At 45.8% G+C, this 20,217-nt stretch overlaps 1 protein-coding gene across 3 annotated transcripts in view; it reads left to right on the forward strand.

The window, feature by feature from the left end:
* kansl1a (KAT8 regulatory NSL complex subunit 1a) overlaps positions 1–18,237 on the forward strand; it is a 41,969-nt gene extending 23,732 nt beyond the window's left edge. For 2 of the 3 annotated variants that reach the window (XM_061755791.1, XM_061755790.1), the window contains exons 4-16: positions 3,790–3,931; positions 7,942–8,004; positions 9,455–9,543; positions 9,627–9,762; positions 10,512–10,677; positions 11,155–11,310; positions 13,167–13,331; positions 13,745–13,857; positions 15,059–15,183; positions 15,251–15,308; positions 16,067–16,179; positions 16,274–16,508; positions 17,279–18,237. In XM_061755791.1, the coding sequence (XP_061611775.1) occupies positions 3,790–3,931; positions 7,942–8,004; positions 9,455–9,543; positions 9,627–9,762; positions 10,512–10,677; positions 11,155–11,310; positions 13,167–13,331; positions 13,745–13,857; positions 15,059–15,183; positions 15,251–15,308; positions 16,067–16,179; positions 16,274–16,508; positions 17,279–17,455 (1,738 nt within the window). In that variant the 3' untranslated portion in view covers positions 17,456–18,237. The remainder of the gene's footprint in view (positions 1–3,789; positions 3,932–7,941; positions 8,005–9,454; positions 9,544–9,626; positions 9,763–10,511; positions 10,678–11,154; positions 11,311–13,166; positions 13,332–13,744; positions 13,858–15,058; positions 15,184–15,250; positions 15,309–16,066; positions 16,180–16,273; positions 16,509–17,278) is intronic. The other variant, XM_061755792.1, reaches the window with a different exon arrangement.
* Positions 18,238–20,217: the final 1,980 nt, after the last annotated feature.

Genomic DNA, 20,217 nt, shown 5'->3' on the forward strand with positions numbered 1-20,217 from the left:
CACGTGTGGTCAGCATACACACAAAAGTAGATGTTAACTGCGAACGTGTGTGTGTGTGCGCGCCTTTAAAACGTGGGCCTACTTGGTTGAGTGACATGGAAGAGAGTGAATGAAGATGTACTATTTACTAGCTTAAGCTTTTATCTTTCCATCGGAATCAAAGGGATAGGGTGGGAATAAATAGAAATGGAAATTGAAGGTTTGCTTTTGATAGGGAAGTTTAATATACTTGTGGGTGATATAGCCTCTACATTTTATGGCGATAGTTCAAAATGAGCAACATTACTTTTATAAAAAGTGTTGTTTGGTTACAAGCAAAAATAATTTCCCACGGGCCGGTTTGGACCCCATGACGGGCCGGCTACGGCCTGCGAGCCGTACGTTAGACCCGACCTCCCCCCCGCACTAACTCAGTCCTGCGGCACTACAAGATGGCCGCCATACAGGCCACCGTCGTACTATATAGTTTAGAGTCAAGGTGTGTCCCGCATAGCCGTCCTCACGTCATTCCTGTCTACTTTCTTGTTTCGTGTCGGTGACGTGGTTTAGTTTTTGGTTCGTCCGTGACAAACCGGTTCATTAGAAATGAATGGCGGGCGCCCGACTTGTCGCTTTAAGGAAAGAGTGAGAAGTTGAGTCACCTTTGTTTGCATCGGCTGGGGAAAGAAAAAAAGGAAGAAAAAGTGGAATCATGTCAGCCCTGCTTGTTGTACATCCGCTCGAGATGGATGTGAGAGCCCGTTGGAAACATCTGGATGTGTTCAGCTGAATTCTCAGTTCCTCAACACACTTGTTATATAACTCCACCCCCACCCTCCTATTTATGTAATGACTGCTGCAGTTCTTTCCTGCCCACACCCTGTCGGCATACCTCGGTCCTGCCTGGACTCTTTCCGCCTGTCCCGCTTGCACACAATTCATGTGGCATACCGGGAGACGAGTGTTGACATACCATACAGTTTGCCAATTGTCCAACTGGGAAACTTTCCTTGGGAATTAAAGGGACAAATGGGTGGGGGGAGCAGCATTTACAAAATTGAAGGTTTGCTCATAATGGGGGGGAAAAGGAAGAAAAAAAAAAAACTCTTTCGGCCTGATCCTGGCAACAAGCAGATTTCAGGTAAATGCTCCAATTTTTGCAGGTTTTTGGTCAACATTTTATGGATATCTAATGCTAAAACTGCAGGTATCTGCAAAAAAAATAGAATATCAAGGGGAAGTCCATTTATTTCAATAATTTGTTTCAAAAAGTGAAATGTTAGTTCACCACACACAAAGTGAAATGTGTCAAACCTTTGTTTCAATTTGGATTATAGCAAAAACACAAAAAATAAACAAATCCAGTATTTCACAAAATTAGAATATCATGACAATGTAGGGTCCCCGTGTCCCGATCCTGTCAGCTAATTAACGCAAAACCCGCAGAGGTTTTGTTGATATTTATTTATATATATATAGACTTCACGCCGATTTTCTCAGGCTGAGTATAAAGAAGCCTTAAGTGATTGTTTTAAATGTGTCATTGACTTTGATTAGTTGGACAGTAAACCTGAGCTGGGTGTCGCAATAAACTGCTGCTTGTTGTGAAGTTGTTGACTGCCACCATATAGCACTCGTATCTTACGTTAGCGCTTGCAAGTCAAAGCAAAAAAGCGGCTGATCGCCCAACGACTCATACATAACCCTATCCCTGGAGAGCTACAATTGCCAATGCAGTTCTAGTAGTCTATTGAGTGGGACAAAAGAGAAAATGAAAAAATACAAAAGGAGAACACTAGCAAGGAATGATGTCACTTATTAGGCCCATTTAAGGCACACATCCAACAAACGGATGCTTCTGTAGTTACACTATAAAAGCAGTTGATTGACATTTGATGATGTGTTCGTATACAGTGCGCTGCTATTAATTTAATTTCAGCTATCATTGGTTTGATACAGTTGATCGATTTGGGTTAGGAGCTTGGTCACAGAATGTATTAAACTCATAAGTCAAGTTTCCACTGTATAGAGCACACGAGACTTGATGTGCGAGCGAGCGCTGGGCTCCAACAAGTACAACCTGGATTTCACTTCAGCTGTCATATGGCATAATAATAATCAGAATTGTCATATCAATAACACACAGCAAACGTGTGTGCGCGCGCGCGCTGCATCAACCCACTGTGTGGTGACACAAAACATTAGTGGGGGTGGGGTGTGCTGGAGGAATTTGTCATGGTTAGAATGGGGAGGGTGGGCAGAGCTTGTGGTGAAGGGCGGACGGGATTGGTCCGGACCCCTGGCTGGCTCCTCCTTTTTGATGATTAAGATCAGCGGACTTCCAAATGCACAAACCTCACATTCATCCTTTTACCACACGTTTAACTTGAACTAAGGGTAACACATCAGTGGCTGGAACACTCATCCAGCCTTCAACAAAGCTCACCCACGAAGGCACAGAAACACACACACACACAAAGATTGACAGACACACAGATGCAAACGCACACATACCCCAAAATAGACTGGCACATAGTCACAAACTCACAATGACAGACTCACACACAACACGCATAAAGAGACAAACATAGTCACACATGCACACACAGAAAGCCAGACGAATAGACGCACACACGTCCAAACCGTGTTGCGCGTCTCCATGGTGGCAAGTGCGTTTATGCAAATGTGATGTCAGCACGGTGATGTAGGCGCCAGGGCGCGTTGACGTCCGCTCGCGCTACCATTACTACTGTCGAAGACGGGATCATGTCGTCCCATCGCAGCCCCCACGCAACGCTAGCGCCCTACTAGCGCCCCCTTCTCAGTCTGTTCCTCTGCAGGCTGCCAGATTCTCCCGGTCTTCCCTCCCCTACTTTTTTACTCCATGTTTTTCCCGTGCCGGGAGTGGCATTTCTTCCCAAATGAACTCAAGCTTCACGCTTGTCACAGCCGTTCCACGAATGTGGGAGTGGTCTCGGGCGTCGCAGAGGTTTTCCTGGCACCAGTTGAGCCGCACCTGATACACGCACTAGAAAAGTACCACAATACCTTGTCGTCAGTGTTGGGAAGATGACTTAGAAATGTAGTTGTTGGTTACAATTACATTACCCTGTTGAACATTTTATAGTAGTGTAACTATTTCGATGACTTTCCCAAAGTAATTGAACTCATTACGTTTGATTACATTTTGATGACTAATTTTGAATCAATGCATCAACAGGACATGTTTCCTCGTTTAAAAAAAAAAAAAAAAAAAAAAAAAAACAACTTCAGACAAACTAATATTGGTCGTATTTGGGGGGGGGGGGGGGGGGGAGTCATGTTTGAGACTACAGCAGAATTGCACATGACCAGAAAGAGCCAATCATAAGCATAGAAGTGATATGAACCAAAATCTGAGCTATTTTTCAAAAAAAAAAATTGTAATCATGGAAATTTCTAAAAGCAACTCATTGAATGACACATTCACCCAGTAATGTCATGGAATACAGTTACATAAGTTTTCCAATGAATTCACATAATCCCGTCACATGTAATTACTTCCTCCCCAACACTGCTTGTTGTTAATGAATCACGAGCAGTTGCGCTGTATCAAGAGTGACATAGACGGACGGTTTCAGGCAGCGTTGTGGGCAGCGCCTTTGCCCCTAGAGTTAGTAGTTGCTAGTGCAACAGTTTTCAGTTTTTTGAAGTGGGCGCTCACCTCCAAATTTTTTACGCCTGTTTGATTTCCTCAAACTTCACTCTTGTAGCAGTGAGGACACGGATCCATACAAGATGGTGACGACGTTTTGTGTATGTGTCTGTCAGATGGAAGCGTGCGGAGAGTCGCTACACGCTGGAGAGGGCGGCCATCATCAGTCACTGGAACTGGCTGCAGGCGCACATCTCAGACTTGGAGTACCGCATCCGACAGCAGACCGACATCTTCAGGCAGATCCGCACCAGCAAGGTCGGTCTTACGCACGACTCTCAAAACGTTGCTCAGAATGGCCTTTGGTGCAATTTCCCAATCAACATAAAATGTACCAAAAGCTCTACAAATGAACTTAATTGGACCTTTTTTGTGTGTGTGTCCAACTGATGAATCTTTCAGTACTTTTTGCACAACTTACTATTTTCCAAGGAGCTGAATGGCAAAATTCCCAATGGATGGACTAACGAAATACAATCGCTTGCGAGTGTCACAGTAGCAAGGTGACAAGTGGTGGAATGAGCAAAGGGCCGCCACAAACGATTAGTCGCAGATTATTTAGACGACTAATCGGATCATATATATACAATTATATATACAAAATTTCGTATTTACAGTGTTGATCTTTCAATGGAACCAAAAACTGTGCCTTATGTACAATCATAAGTGAACTGAGAATAACCTTTCATAGTCAAGATTTTTTTGACCATGTTTTTAAAATGTTCTGAATTAATGGGACATTCTTTGATATTGGACAAAAAAAGTAAACGGTATGATATTCGGCTGAGAAATGAGTAAGTTATGATTTATTGTACAATGTACATATTGTAATATCTGTAATTATGAGTGAATGCCTTTAAGAGGGTGGGCGGGGGTGAGTAGTGTACTGTGTGTCGTGAGCGAAGGGGGCGGGGGGTCTAAAGACGGGAATGCCGCGAATTGTGTCCGACGACAGCATCTCGTATTGTGCCGTCTGTGTTGTTCTGTGTTGACGCTGGTTCGGTAAAGCGACTGGAATTGAATTGGTGACTCCGTTCGTCCTTGACCGCTTGCGACCGCATTACAGTACGAACCATCGTTGTGGCCGCTGCCTTGACCCTTGTGGGATGTTGACGCCTGTCTGTGGCTTGAAGCTGCTGTACTTTAATGGGTAGGAGCGGCTGAGATGCTAAAGTAAATGATTCGTATTGCCAGACTTTGTAGGAACGATAATCATCACGTAGCGTTAGAAGACGTCGGTCGTCTGACTATTGTCGGACTTAAAATATCCATATCTACTGGCAAACGAGTGATGTTACCTTCCTCCTTGGCAGCAATTTCTACTCCCATTGTGACGCTGGTTTTATTTATTTATTTACGTCTGTCTGCGCGTTTTTTTGTTTTTGTTTGAGGGTCTGAGACACGATGGCGAAACATGAAATCAAAAAGTAAATTTGGGAAAAAGACTAATAGCGTGAGTTGCAGTGGAAAGTAGCTCATATCTTTGTGATGTTCTTATGTTGCCGCGAGTTCATGAAGCGACTGTCACAACAATACTGATTTTCTATTCATTTATGTGGTTATAATGTTATATCAAACTCATAACCTGTGCGTGGCTAATGAAATTGCTATCATGTTAACATTTACAGCTTCAAGCAAGTAACTCGCAGCCCTTCATCGTGCGTTGACACTAATATTAGCAGCTAACTAGCCAAATAGCTTTACCGGAGAGCGTCAGAAATGGAATCAGCCGTAATGTCTTTTTAGATAATCATCTTTAACTGTCGTGCTGCCATAAAAGGCGCTTTCTGTCTTGGAGGTTTTGCACTGCATCTTCTGAGGCCCTTTGAAATGTTACGGTCGTTTGTACACATCGACTTTAAGAATACTTCAGAATTTTGACCCGCACACGCTTATTGGTGGACTTCCCCCCCCCCCCGCAGACCAAACGAAAGAGTCCAAGGCCCTCATTTGTCAGAGTGTTTTGAAGAGGTTCTAAATTTGTTCAGATGACTGGAATGTAAAATGCGTGTACTTACAGAAAAATCTGTATTTATCAAATGTGTGGGCAGCGCACAAACCAGCACGAAGTCTGGTTTGTTAAATCCCCCGTTCTAAACTGCCACGTTACATTTGTCGAGCCTCATTTGCATTGAGAAACGCCTCCAATCGACCAAATATATTGTCGGAACAATCCCTTTACGAATGCAGGATTGACTTCCCCCTCTCAAAAAGAGGGCAGAGAAAATGATTATCTCAGAGAACGGCAGCTGTCATTTAACTTTATGGCTTATAGAAGCAAACCCAAAAAATACTGTTTGGAGCAATTATTGCAGGTGTCAGCAACACAACAATAAGAGAAAATGACATGGGACGGTGGGAGAATTTAACCGCTGCTGTTTATTCTATTGAGCTGAGAAAAGAGCATTCTCAGAAGAAAAAAATCAAACAGGCCAGATCTCTGATTAGATACTTTGATGATACATACCCTGTTCACATTATTCCAAGCTTCAAATGTGCATCATCATTAATAACAATACAGATTAACTAGTTTTGCCATTTTACAAGCTGAATAATTTTGACACGATTGACAGTTGCTTTGGTCTGGTGGGCTCACCGCTAGCCGTGGCTAACTGCTAATGCTACGTGTGCTGGCAGCACTGAGTGACAGACTGTGTTAAAGGTGCTCACATTTTTTTTTCCTTTCCACATAATCACATGAGTGGTGATGCTTCTTCAACTGAATAGACAGTGTTGCCTGTTTTTGAGGGCTCCGACGTATCGTCCACATCGGCTAGTTCCACATCGCTTTAGCGACGCCGCCAGACAACCGGTCCGGACACGAGGCGAAAAGTGTCCGCTGCCGATGCGGCGCGACTCCCTGTGACGATGGCAGATTCGCACCGTGAGTTTCGGTTTCGCTTCGGGCCCGGCTGGCCGAGGGGGCGCGTTTCCTGTTTACTCCCGCAACTGGAAGCGGAGCGGGAAAAGGCCGACTCTGATTGGCTGTTGTCACGCGCAGTCCCCCCATTTTAGTTCGAGGAAATAACGCACACAGCCATTAACCGACATTGAAAATGATCACGATTTTAGATCTCGATCATATCGTGGCCCGGCCCTACGAGCGGCGAGCCTCGATCACAGCTCCCAGTGCGCACGTCCATGGAGCCATTTTGTAGAACGGATGAATGGTGCCGTCCTCCAAGCCATGTGAGGGCACGTTATTTGTGCATAGATTGAATGAAGTCCTTTGCTGTTCACGTAGCTGAGCTGGTTGTTTTGAAATGTGCGTGCAGTCTACCGCTCCACTATGTTTGGGGGAGACCCTTTGTTTCATTTCAGCTTGTTGCCGATGTCTGTATGGCAGTCGGATGAAAATTGGGCCCGTGGAAATAATTGCACATGGTGTGTCCACTGAGCTTAGCGTGTCACAGTTCTTGTTTTTGCTTTAGCGCTACAATATCCGAGCCACATGAGCCGGGAGTACTTGGAGGATAGTTTGTTTGAATATTGAAAATGTGTAGGAAAGGTGGCTCGATGCACAAAAAAGACCAACCTTTACTTAAGGAAAGGAGATGTTATTCATAATCCTTTACGGCAGCAATATTTAAAGCAACGGGCCACCGACAGAGATTACAGACGACTCAAAGACGTTCCGAGTTTAATGCTAGAGACTTGAGAACAAAATAGTACAGACCAGTATATTTAAACTAACATGTATCAAGAATAGTCTTACAAAACAGTTGCAATGTCATAAAAAAAATACCTTCAATTGTAAGGATAAAATTACTACCTGCATAGAGAGAGTGCTGTAAACACAAAATATTATCAAATCTAGAAACGTATGCTAGGAATAAAAAAAAGCTGGAGACTTCCGTCAGCAGTAATCGCCGTACATCGAGCCGTGATGTCAGTTAGGAAAATAGGAGTTGACCTCATTCAAAACAGTCCTGCCTGTTTTGGTTTTTTTTTTTCCCTCTCCTCTCCTCGACCCCATAACACATTTCACAAAGGTTTAGACAAGCTGCTGTTAAGGTTCAGAGATTGGACTTTCCAAAGAGTCCCGAAGAGTCACAGTCGGAAATATTAACGGATCAAACACTTATTGTAAATTTTGTCGCTCGGCTCCTCGTTGTGCAAAACGTAGTGAAGCATTGAGCAGTTTACACATGGTCATATGAGGGTTACCTTTGAAGGTTTAGAGTGCATTTTAAAGGCCAACATGGCAAACGTTTTGTGAGTAATGGATGTGCTCCGTGTTAACAAAGAGCACGCCAACATTTCCGCAGGGCTCCGTGGAGCTGGGAGGGGTCAGCCCTCAAGAAGCCAAGACGGAGCCCGCAAACACTCAGGTGATGTTGCCTTACCGTCCATTCTTTTTCTCGTCCGGCAGCGACACCTGCGGAGGCTGCGTTGATTAGCGCTCTGCTGAGGCCTGTCACGATATAAAAAATGTTTTGGGGCAATACATTTTCCCAAAAACTATGATAGTATGGTAGAATTTTATTGTATTTTATTATTTTTTTAATGCCACTGGTACCATAATAATAATAGAGCATAATAATTCAAGTACATAGTTTTTACGAAAAAATAACTTAATTTTACAAATTGAACATTGGCATGGAAATGTAGAAAAATAAATATTCATTCATTGATACTTGCAGCTTAAGTTTTATTAATAAAGAGCCCCGAAACAGAGGGGGGCAAAATTTTAATTTGACACATTAGAAAAGACTGGACAGTGAATGAAAGGATTAAAAAAAAATAAAAAATCAAAGTTTGTGAAATCAGGCTTCAAAATGGTCAAGGATTGAGCGATTGTTTCAGCTTGCAGACGCTGCAGGCATGGCGCCGAGAGCTCCGAAAATCTCACTTCCGCTGTCAATCAAATAGACGGAGGCTCCTTCCTTCTGTCGCGGCTCGTAAGCGAAATTTCCAGCGGCAGAGGTGGCGCACGCTTTCACGGGCTGCCCAGGAGCAGCCTCATAATGACCAAAGGCCGCGCCGCCAGGAGATTTTTCCCTCCTTTGAGCGGGACAACCTGTTTCCGTGGCCGCCTAACGGTGCGCGAAATGCGTCATCCTCCCCTCGTTCCCCAACGTGCGGTCGGGCGGCTGTGAGGCTGACTGCAGTAACGCTATTTTACCGGACCTCCGGCGGCTTCTCTGACCGCATTCGGGGCGCAGGGAGGCGGATCTCGTCCAGCCGTCAACTCGTGGTGGCAGACTGCAAGACACGTAGCCCAAATAACACAAAACACATGAGGGAAGAGTTGTGGCCATAGTTTGATTTCCAGTTGCACGCTATACTGGTAGAAGTGGGTGAAGTTATGTATGAATAAGGAAATGCAATACCGCCGAATGGCCAAAGCATGGAAAAGGGCGCTTGGTATTGATATAGTGGGGGATGCACAAGGATGTTTAGTTTTGTTTTTTTAAGCATCACACACAAAATCAGGAAAATTTAGGTGAAAGGGCTTTAAACCCTATCTCAGCAATTCAGTACTATATTGTTCCCAGTCTTTGCGTGTTTTCACCACTTATCTTCAAACACATGTATTGTATTTAGAAACAAAACACAAATTTTGGTTTTGGGGGTCTTTAACTGAGAGATTATTGACACCTCCAAGATGAAACTGTTTGCAGAAAATGTATATTTAATTTTTGTATTTTTTTTTTTTTTTTGTGCATTGTTTTTGATTTGTATGCTGCCTGTCCACAAGTCTACTCAAACTATACTCATGTTGAAGAGTGTGTGTTGTGCGTGCGTGTGTGTGTGTTGTATGAATGCGTGTTGTTGCAGGATGCATCTTCAGAGCGTGTGGAGCACATCACCACAGCAGAACCTCGGAAAACTCAAAACGGGCAGCCAGTCAATGGCGTCCTCAGCAGGTACGGATGATGGCGAGGATGAGGATGATGATGATGACGAGGATGGCGACGACGATGATGATGCGGAAATGTGGTCCTGGCAGGGTGGCGGAGTGCATTGACGCCAAGCACCAGCAGACGGCGGACAGCACGTGTGTGGCGGCGCGGACGCGGCCTCTGATTGGCTGGCGGCGGCGGAGACTGATCCAGCCCAACACCGTGGCTAACCTGACTGGAAAGGTAACAAAGCGCACACACAACGCACGCACAATACAGTGGTGCCTTGAGACAGGAGTGACCCAAATTTGGAGTTTTTCCAGATATGAGTTGTTGTTTGGACCATTTTTTTTGTTTTGAGTTGAGCGCGCAAACTCGCTGCAGTTTGGCAAGTAGTGAATGACGAGTGTTCAAAGGATTAGACTTCAAGGGTGTTTCTTGCCATTCCCAGCTGAAGTTTACTCTCAATCTAAAAATGCAAAACGCCATAAAGATGCTAACGTTGACTATCGATTTCGTTTTAGAATCAATGGCTATTTGAACACAAACAGTGGAGCAACACAGAGAGAAATAATACAACAAGACTCACTGGGATATATTCTTGATACTATTTTTCGTTTGTCTGCATGATGGTACAGTATTATACTGCCCCCCAGTGGCCGGGCATACCAGAAGGCGGAGCATAGTAGCCATTCAATTCAAGCAAAAAGGGACTATTTAATTCTTCAAATTCTATGTAATGCCATTTTTTGTCAAATGCAATATTAGCGCTATTTTTCCTTAAGGACAAATTTAGATTTTTTGGGGGTGGGTGGGGGCCTGCAACGGATTAATTGCATTTGCATTCAATGGGTGTAAAGGTGTTTTGAGTTCCAACCGGAACCGGTATGTCAAGGCACCACTGTACCAGCACATTTAAAACGTCAGCACGGTTTATCGTGAGCTGCGAAGTGTGTCCATTTCTGACCTGCGCACGCGTTGCGATCCGCCAGGCGAGTCGAAGCAGCCGCGTCCCGCGCCCGTGCCGCGTCAACCCCGGCTGCGTGATGTGCGGGGGCCGGCCCGCCCCCAGAGAGGACCCCCAGTTCCAGCTGCCGGTCCTGGAGCGCCTGTCCAGACTGGATCTGGCCGTCCACCCCATCCTGTCCTTCCCCGACGGTCGGTCTGTCTCTGTGGCTTCTCTGTTGTCAAGGTTCCCCGCAGCAGAAACGTTTCTTCCACGTCAATGCGCAAACATTTAGTTTGTCACCGCCATCTTAGTTCTTTTGACATTTCACTAATATACTGGTTACGTCAAGTTGTACCTTTTGGCCAGTTGAAACCAGTTGAATTGAATCATACAATTAGAGTAAAAGGGTTCGAGACAGTGTTCATTTAACTGTCAGGTTACACAACTATATCTCATTGCAGATTCTATACTTTGTTAAAAACTAAATAAACATCCATATGATAGTCTTGACTCCTGCCAAATACTCAGTCGTCTTCAAAAGTAGATTCTTTTATATTTTTACACGTACACTTTCTACAAGTTGTGCAAATCAATTTTGCGCTCCCAAAGAGGTGAAGAGGTGACATGCTCAAAGTGATTTCTTTTTTTTTAGTCTTGATTTATTTTATCTGCTCCTGTGTGCGCAGACGTGGGCGTGGGCCTTCGCGTGCAGCAGGCGATGAAGACCTGCTGGAGCGGCCGGTCGCTGGAGAGGAGCAAACCCCTCAAGAAGTTCTCGCTCAAACACAAGCTGTCGTCATCCAAAGAGAAGCACAAGTTCGCCAGCTCTCTCATGGCAGTCAGTGAGTGCACGCCGACGTTGCGCCGACGCGCATCGCATAAAATGCCTTCGTCAACATGTCGAATAACTTCATGCACAGCGGTCGGTCCAAGTAAAACGTGAGTAGGGCTTGGCACGAGTCCGATTTCCGATTTTAGTCCAATAATAAAACCAGAATTCGTTGAGCTTTTTATTTCCTCCTCCTGAAATTGGGCTTGTTTCTCCTGATACCAAACAAGTTTCAAACTGTTTTTCCCCCAGCATCAACTTCCACAGAAATAATAGACATTTTTATTTTACGATATGAAGTGCTTCCTTCGGGAAAATGTCCCTTTCTGTCAAAACGTACGTAAACGTGATTTTTAATAAGTTTGAATATTTGCACAATTTCCATCCAACTATATGAAGGTGACCAAATGAGCCTTCAAAGTGTGTGTGTGTGTGGAGTTGTGGCGAGACCACCCCTGACGACTGCTTTCGCTTCACGTAGAACTCCTTATTCGTCACAAGCAAAAATCGGGTGAAAAAGATTCACGTCTTTTATCGTCGCGTTTCTCGGCGGGAATTCCAGTTTGTTGAAGAATAGTCGGCAGAGCGTTCGGAAAAGTGGCTGAGTTGTCAACACTTGACAACTTAGTCACAAGCGTCTTGTTAGTGGGAGCAGTGCACTAGAGGTGCAAAGATTAATCATCTCATTCATTATCAAATGAATTTCATGATTTGTAGAGGTGTAACAGTTCATTTTTTCATTTTGAGACCTTGTATAACTTCAAATTGTCCAAAACCTCACAATTTCAGCCTCTCAACAGTAAAAAATGTATCATTATATGTATTATTATAATAACGCCGGCACGGTGAATGACTGGTTAGCGCATCTGCCTCACAGTTCTGTGGACCGGGGTTCAAATCCCGGCCCCCGGCTGTGTGGAGGTTAATTGAAGACTCTAAATTGCCCTTAGGTGTAAATGTGAGTGTGAATGGGTGTTTGTTTATGTGTGCCCTGCGATTGGCTGGCAACCGGTTCAGGGGGTAACCCCGCCTCCTGCCTGAAGTTAGCTGGGATAGGCTCCAGCACTCCCGCGACCCGCGTGAGGACAAGCGGCTCAGAAAAAGGCTGAATGGATGATGATAATAACGCAGACTAGGGCTGCGCAATTAATTGAACTTTTCAAGTGATTACGATTAAATGAGCCCGCTCGTCGACAATTTTTACATTTAAAATGGAGCCGCCGCTGCGTATGAAAAGTGCTTCATTTGCAGCGGTGCCCGCAACCTAGCCAGCCACCAGGGGGCGAACGCATGGTTACGGCACCGAGTTTGCTCTCTCGGCACGTTGGCGGAGAGGCGGCGTGTCTCACGGTAAGACGTGGTTAACAATCGTTGTAGCGGCCTGCCTCGACTTCAACTTTTCGGCTGGCCCGACCGCGATGAAAAAAGTAAATCCCAACGTTGGACTTGTTTGCGATTGTGCACGACTGACCAGCGGTCAAGCAGAACTGAGTCATTCCCGGATTTCCAAATGAAAAGTAAATTGTGATTTTTATTTTGGCCATAATTGTGCATCCCTAACACAGACTTTGTGTCATTAAAATAAGACATTTACAAAAATGTTCTTTTACTTGGGAAAGCAATTATCAACATTTTATGGACCAAACTAGTAACTGAATCATAATCAATTTGTTTGCCTTTTCTGATGGAAATTTTACGAATTTTTTAAAATCCGATTTGTCAAATAATCGACAGATTAATCAATTAAAATGATGGCGAGTTGCAGCTCTACAGTGCACATGAGCAAGGATGCGCTTGCATTACGGATGAAGAAGCAAAAGAGCAAATTGGAATGAATGAAAGGCTGAACGGCGCAACTCGCCCTTCCAGGGCTGGGCCACTACAAGAGTCGAGCGGACAAGTCGCGGACGCTGGAGGGCGGCGGCGGGGCCTGCAAGACGGAGCGACTGCACGCCGTCTCGGCGACGCCCGGCCCGTACGACAGGAACTTTAGCCGCAAGAGATTACGAGAGCCCTCGTTGGACAGGAGCGACTGTGAGTCACCAAGACCATTATCTATCCAACTAACTAACTAACTAACTCTTTCCAAGTTGGAAACGTGAAAGCATCCCGGGCAGGCCTGCAAAGGGCTGGAACGTTTCCGGAAGGTTTCTGGTCATTTTTGCTGGGGAATTTTGGAGTGCCGTATAATTGGGCTTCAGCTATTTTCCAATGTATTTTTTTGCGTTTTTCTGGCCACTGCAATCCCTCGCATGTGGGCAAGGAAGAGCTGTCAGTTTTGGCGCAGATGACAATGACAAGAGAAAATGTTGATATGCTTGAATGTGATACTTTCCATTAAACTGCTCTAAATTCCCATGAAAAGTTTCAAAATTTCCCAGAAACTTTGTCGGAAATGTTCCCTCCTATCTTGGGACGCTTCAACATGTCCGTGTGTCCTGCCGCAGCCTCTCCGAAATTCTTCATGGACTCCGGCGGCGTGCCTCAGTGTCCGGCGCTATCCGGCGTCCACAGCCCCGTCACGCGACAGCTGTCCACATCCTCAGACAACGCCGCACCGGTAAGTCTGGCATCCTGTCCAGATTTAGCAGGTACCGTCTGACGATGTCCCACAGTCGGTGCGCCCCTGTTGTCTCATCAGGGCGCACGTTCCTATTATGTACATATCGGCTCCCGTAATCTGTCCCGTTTGCACAAGCAACATGACAAGTGGGCGCCATCTTTGTGGAAGTTCAGATGTTTCTGAAATCCTCCAGAACAAATCCATTCAGAAAAAAACACCACTTGCTGACGTACGCGCTTCTCACCAATGATATTCCGGTTGTGCGATTGCAGTTGAGCTTTGAGGGCAAGAGACGTCGTTTGAAATGTCACGCTCGTTTTGGCGCGCCTGTACCAGCTTATTGGTGGATATTTATTATTAGTATTTTTTAATTATTATTGAAACGTGTCTCCAAGTAGCAGACAAAACGAAACGGTCGAGGAGGTATGTTGGGAAAGAATCAACCCATTTTTGGACCAGATTCGTTAACACACAAAACCCTAACCCTAAAAAGAACATTGTGCCCTCACACAAAAAACTCCAGAACCCATCGTCCAATTTTCAGAATTCTTGCTGAAAAGTTGTACTGAAAGTGGCCGTAACAACCAGATGGAGCATTTTGGCAAGAGATGTTTGATACCACCTTTCCCCCCCCCCCCCCCCAGACATACTGGCTATTAACTTGAGTACCTGCTGATACTGAGTACCGATACCACTTGTACCTATGATACATAAAATGTTAACACAATCACAGATAATTGTGAACCAAAGATGTCTATCTGTGACGCACATGATGATTCGGCGATGTCAAACTGTCCCTGTGTGGCGCAAACGACTGGCAAGGAGGTCTTACCCGATGTAAGGTTGTTTTTGTTGTTTTTGCCTCGTTGTCGGCTGGTATCGGCAGCCTTCACGAGTACCCAGTACGTTGAAATTGAGCCGGTATCGGTCAGATACCTTTCTGGTATCGCTACTCACCTGTCCTTAATTTTGTCATAATTTGTGTTGTCACATTGCTAATTGTTGTGATTAGTGAGTTGTTAATGGCAGTTGACGTGTTGGCACAATTCACCATTCCCGACTCGTAACTTTTTAGTGGACATTTTAGGCACTATCTAGGAGGCCCACGAGTTGAAGTGGCCAATCCAACCAGACTCGGCATTTTGACAGAATTGCGTTTTCTTTTTTTGTCATCCTAATGTGCGTGCATGCGCGCCAGTTGCAGCCCATCAAGAGGAGGCGGGGCGAAAGCTCCTTCGACATCAACAACATCGTCATTCCCATGTCTGTGGCCGCCACCACTCGAGTGGAGAAGCTGCAGTACAAAGAGATCCTCACGCCCAGGTAAGCTCATCCGCCCGCCGCCCGCCACCCGCCGCCCGCTCACCGATGTGACTTTTTTTGTTCACAGCTGGCGAGCCGTGGACGTCTTGTCTCAGCCCGGTGCGCAGGACGAGAACCAGCGGGAGGTGAGCTGATCTACTTATAAGTGCCACAAATTCAGTTTTACACCTACCAGCATTTTATTTGTTTGATAGCCTTTTTAAATGTTTTTTTTTTTATTATTTTTTTTTTTACATAAGGTTAATTCTGAAAAAATACATCCTATTTTTTTTTTTTTTTTTTTTTTTACCTACTAGCTGTCACGTGGCCAATTTCATTTATTTATTTTATTCAATTTTAAAAATGTCCTCCCGCTTGAATTTTGTGTGTTGCAAGCAGCAAAACATTTCGCTCTGCAGCGCTTGAACTCGCACTGCGTGAAAACTGGCGCGTCTGCGAGCAGGGAACGCAAGTGCAGTCATAACATCTGGCCTCTGTTGATTCACGGCAATTTAAAAAATAATTAGAATAATAAGGCTTTCCAAACAAAAACTAGAAATTAAAATGAGGACGATGAAGTTCAGTCAAGTGAACCAAAATGTAGCAATTCAGCAAAAACACATTTCTTTGCATTGTATTTTGTTATTATTACTGTACGGCACTATTTTCTTATGAAAATACATGTTGGCAAACATTTTTATAATCTATTACTTGACGGATATATTAGCGTGTTGAATAAAGGAAACGTGGCGCATGCACGTATCCTTGCATTTTTCCTGGGAGGACGACGTTCGTGGCCTGACACGACGTCTTCGACCCGTGAAAATGCTGCCTTGCCGTCGGTCGGTCACGCGGGGTCCGCTCGGCCAATGACCGGGCCCGTTTGGTTTCGTTTGGTTTCGAGGTGGAGGACTTGTCTGACGCGGCCTTCGTCCAGCTCCATCAGCCGTACGAGGACCAGGAGCGTTCGCGCTGGACTTGGATGGCGCTGGCGCCGGCCAAGCGACGGGGCAGCAGGTAACCGCGGCGAGGCGCCGCAATCCACCCGTCTGCCGGGGCGGTCCCGAGGGCGCCCGAGCGGTGACGCCCCTCTCTCGTTCGTCTCCGTCAGGTCATATAAGTCCGTGGACGGGCGCAGCACGCCGCTGTTGTGCGGCACCAACCCTCCTACCCCCCAGCCGGCGTCGCCCGAGCACGGGCACTACCCGCTGCTGCACGACTACGGGCACGTGCCCTCGCCCGCGAGCCCCCCCAGCCCCGACACGCCCTGCTCCCGGGACTCGCACCGCCTCGTGTCCAGCGAGGACACCAGATGCTCCACGCCCGACTTCGCCTTCGAGGAAAGGGTACGTCAGCTTCCGTGTCGCTCGCGGGCGTCAGCTTGGCGACCTCTTCGATGGTTCCAAAAATGTGCCCTCGGAATCCCTTTGGAAAATCCCCAAAGGCCTGCAGCTAACTCTGTCGAGTATTTTGTCGATTACTAATTGAATCCAATTTTTGAAAATACATTTTTCCAGTTTCCATCCTTTTATTGGAAAGCAGAACAAGATTTAAAATTGACAGTGCAGAAAATACACAAACATAAAATGATTGAGAGTCAACTCCTGGTTTGCTCCGTACCAGCCATCCCAAAACTTTGTGTTCCCAAGTACAAGCAGATGTTTGCAAAGATCTTATTTTGCAAAATGCTTTCATGGAGGATGACAGAAATTGGAGAATATTTATTGATGAGATGCTGAAATCGGAGCGTTTGGACAATTTGAATTTAAAGAAGGGCTCTAAACGATTAATCGATTATCAAAATAGTTGTTGATTAATTTGACAATCGCAGCCCAGCCTGTCAATAGTAAATATTCTCCGATTTCTTTTTTTTTTTTTTTCTCTCCACTCTCTCAAAAGACATTTGGTTTTACTTGGGAAAACAATCCATTTGAAATGTTTGTTTTTCAACAAAGGGATGGAAATTTAAAAACTTGTTTTTTTATTTTTTTATTATTATATATATCGGCTCTACGGAGAGGCGCTTATCAAAATCCTGAGGTGCAGCCCTCCTTCGATCTGCGCCGCGTTTGGCCCGCCCGTCGGTCCCTCACTCGCCGTGTGCCGTCTTTTCCAGACTGTGGCGCCGTGGGAGCGACGAAACTTCCCGCTGGCCGAAGACCCCGCACCGGAGCCCGAGGCGGAGGGCGGGCACGCGAGGACAGGGACGCGGAGCCCGTCGGGATGCCGCCCCGACTCGGACGACAGCGAGTCGCCTTGTTTCCACGACGATGGTGACGGCAAACGGCCGTGAGCGGACTTGTGCGCTTCCTGTTGTTTGATATTCAAACCTCAGTCAATTCTTTCACAGTTTTTAGTGAACATGACGCAACATGTTACAAGTTGGATTCGTGTCGTAGGCTAAACATGTACATGGGGGGGGTCAGCCGCGTTCAATCCACGGCTCGTAGCGCACATGTAGCGACTCCTACAAAATGGCCAAAGGATGTTTTTCTATCCTTTAGTTTGCTTGTAATTCCCATGTACATTTTAGTGGAGTGACAAATAAGAAAAGAAAAGCTGGGGAAAAAGTCTGGCCCCTCCCATCCACATAAACAGGTACATTTCGTGTGTGCCCCCCACCGTTTCCCTTCACTCCCCCCGGAGCAGAGCACTTGACTTTGGTTGCTTTCTTTTTCCATTCCTGACACGTTCATATGTTGTGTGTTCCAGCGTAAAGTTGTGCGTCTTTGACTTGTGAAGCATTCCTACTGACCCCCCCATTTTCACCTCATGCCCTCGAGGGCCGCACTTGTCCCAGGAGGCGTTAACAGTCACGTAGCAGGGCTGGGGTGGTCGAAGCTCTCGCCGTTCACACCGCGTTCCGCCCGTCGGCCGGCCGTCCGTCAACTTGATTACTATGCAAAAGGAAAAGTCAAAAAAAAAAAAAAATCCATAGTTTGCTTTTTTTGCCACAGCCAATCACTGTCCTCTCCCGTAGTGACGTCACATGTTGATGTACCTGTTCCATCGTTGCAGCAGTTCTTGCTATTGTTTGCTTTTTGTAAATAGTTCCATTAAAACATTTGTGTTCAACTCGGACGCTTTTCTTCTTCTCCCTCCAAACACACTTCACTTTTTACTGAACATTTTTTAATTCCTTGTTGAAGCACAGTTTGGGTGAAATTGATTTGAATCTGCCACCATTTTGACCGTGGACCGGAATTCCATTTAATTGAGCAAGTGGAAGCGCCCTCTGCTGGCTGCAGGGACACTGTACAATTAGCAATAGAAGAAAAAAATGGCGCTTATTTTCAAACGATCATGTTTGAGTTGGTTACTATGGAAACTGAGCGATGGCGATTGTCGTAAACACGGTGAGAAGTTGGACGTGCGCCTCAGCTCTTGTCACGAAACGGACCTTTTATTTGTTGGAACAATTTCAATGTCGCACGGCAGCCCCCATTCTGCTGGCTTCTGTTACCGTGACAACCCGTGGGCCGGATCTCATTTGCCCATCTACCCCCTCGCTCGACTCTCAACAGCACAGTGCCCGACACAAGCATGGAATGTATGGAATTTGAGTTGATAAATTTGCAGGTCTGGAAAAGGATAGAAAAATAGTGTCTTGAGCTGTATTTTAAAATATCAATATATATATATATAATATAATGAATATCTAAAAATATATTGAGCTGTATTTTCTAACAAAACAAAAATAAATAGATCTGTTTAGGGCAGGCACTTGGAAGTGCAGCTACAATGTTTGCGTGGGAGCGCACAGTATTCTACCGTGCTCTGGGGGGGATATTCCATTCGGATTGGCTCAGGAAATGCCACGGCTGATAGTGTCCACCCTTTCAACGTCAAGTAGTTCCAAATGAATGCGCAGCACCCTTCGCTGTTCATCACACAAGCAAATATGGCAACCTGACAATCACATTTTCTGATAAGCATGTGAAGTACTAGGAGGACAGAAATGTGCACATTTCAAACAAAAAGTGATTTAAAGTGACACTAAGCAGGCCCCAAAAATGTCACATAATTGGACACACCTCAGAGAAGAGTAATGTGTTAACAAGCCTGCCAAATTGGAATGAATTGGGGGGGAATATCTAATCAATCAGGCTTCAAAGCTTGAATAATAAGCGCCGCCTCTCGGACGCCGTGGGAGGCGAAAGGAAGCGAACGACGGCTCAGAGGATGTCAAATCACGCTAGGAGGCTCAAGTCTAGAAAATGGTGGACTATAATCATAAAAAAAACGTACCCGACAGCGGGACAGTAGGGGGACACGCCCGGGTACTTAAGACGGTCGCCACCGCCGCGTTCACGCGTATCAACGTGCCCACCGGGCACAAAACGATCCGTCGTGGAAATGTGGACTGCAGGTGTTGATGTTCAGCTCGCCATCTGCGTGTCCTCCAAAAAGTCAATCCGTCGCCTTATTTCCTCCATTTTCTGGGAAGGTTCAATAACGAAGACGCGTTTTCGGGGCGTAGCCATCGTTACCTTGCTCACTGCACGCTGGAGTGCTAAATGACGGAAGCGAAGCAGCAGAGCCCCGGCCGGGAAACCACTTTGTCCCTCTACAGTTGGGCAGGGAAAGTATACGCCGAGGAGCGTGTGCTTAACAATTCACCACTGTATTGTGTCTTTGCATGTTTTCAGCACTTGAAACATACATATTCAATATTCAATTTAGAAGCCAGAACACGGATAGCTGCTTCGTGCAACTGCAATCATTGGATGGATGGGACGCTGCAGCGCAATTGAGGGGAAATGAGGACAAGCGCCACAAAGAGCTTTCAATCGACAAAACAGGCGATTCAAAAGGCCTGTCACAAAAAGCGAGTGAACGCTTCCCCGTTCATCTTTCAAATGCGATAACTTGACGCCGCCGGCCAGTCAACGAAGACCGACAGAGAGTACACCGGTGCCAGCCGTCACAGAACTAGGTTATCGTTTCCGGGTGGGGGGAAATACCGATTCGGCGATGCATTGCGATCCGAGCCACAAGCCAACATCCAATCAGCAAATGTGAGTCGATCTGCCTCCTGGCCGCTGTGAGGCGCTG

This window comes from Phyllopteryx taeniolatus, chromosome 19 (genome assembly GCF_024500385.1).
Source record: "Phyllopteryx taeniolatus isolate TA_2022b chromosome 19, UOR_Ptae_1.2, whole genome shotgun sequence".
In the NCBI taxonomy this organism is placed as follows: Eukaryota; Metazoa; Chordata; class Actinopteri; order Syngnathiformes; family Syngnathidae; genus Phyllopteryx; species Phyllopteryx taeniolatus.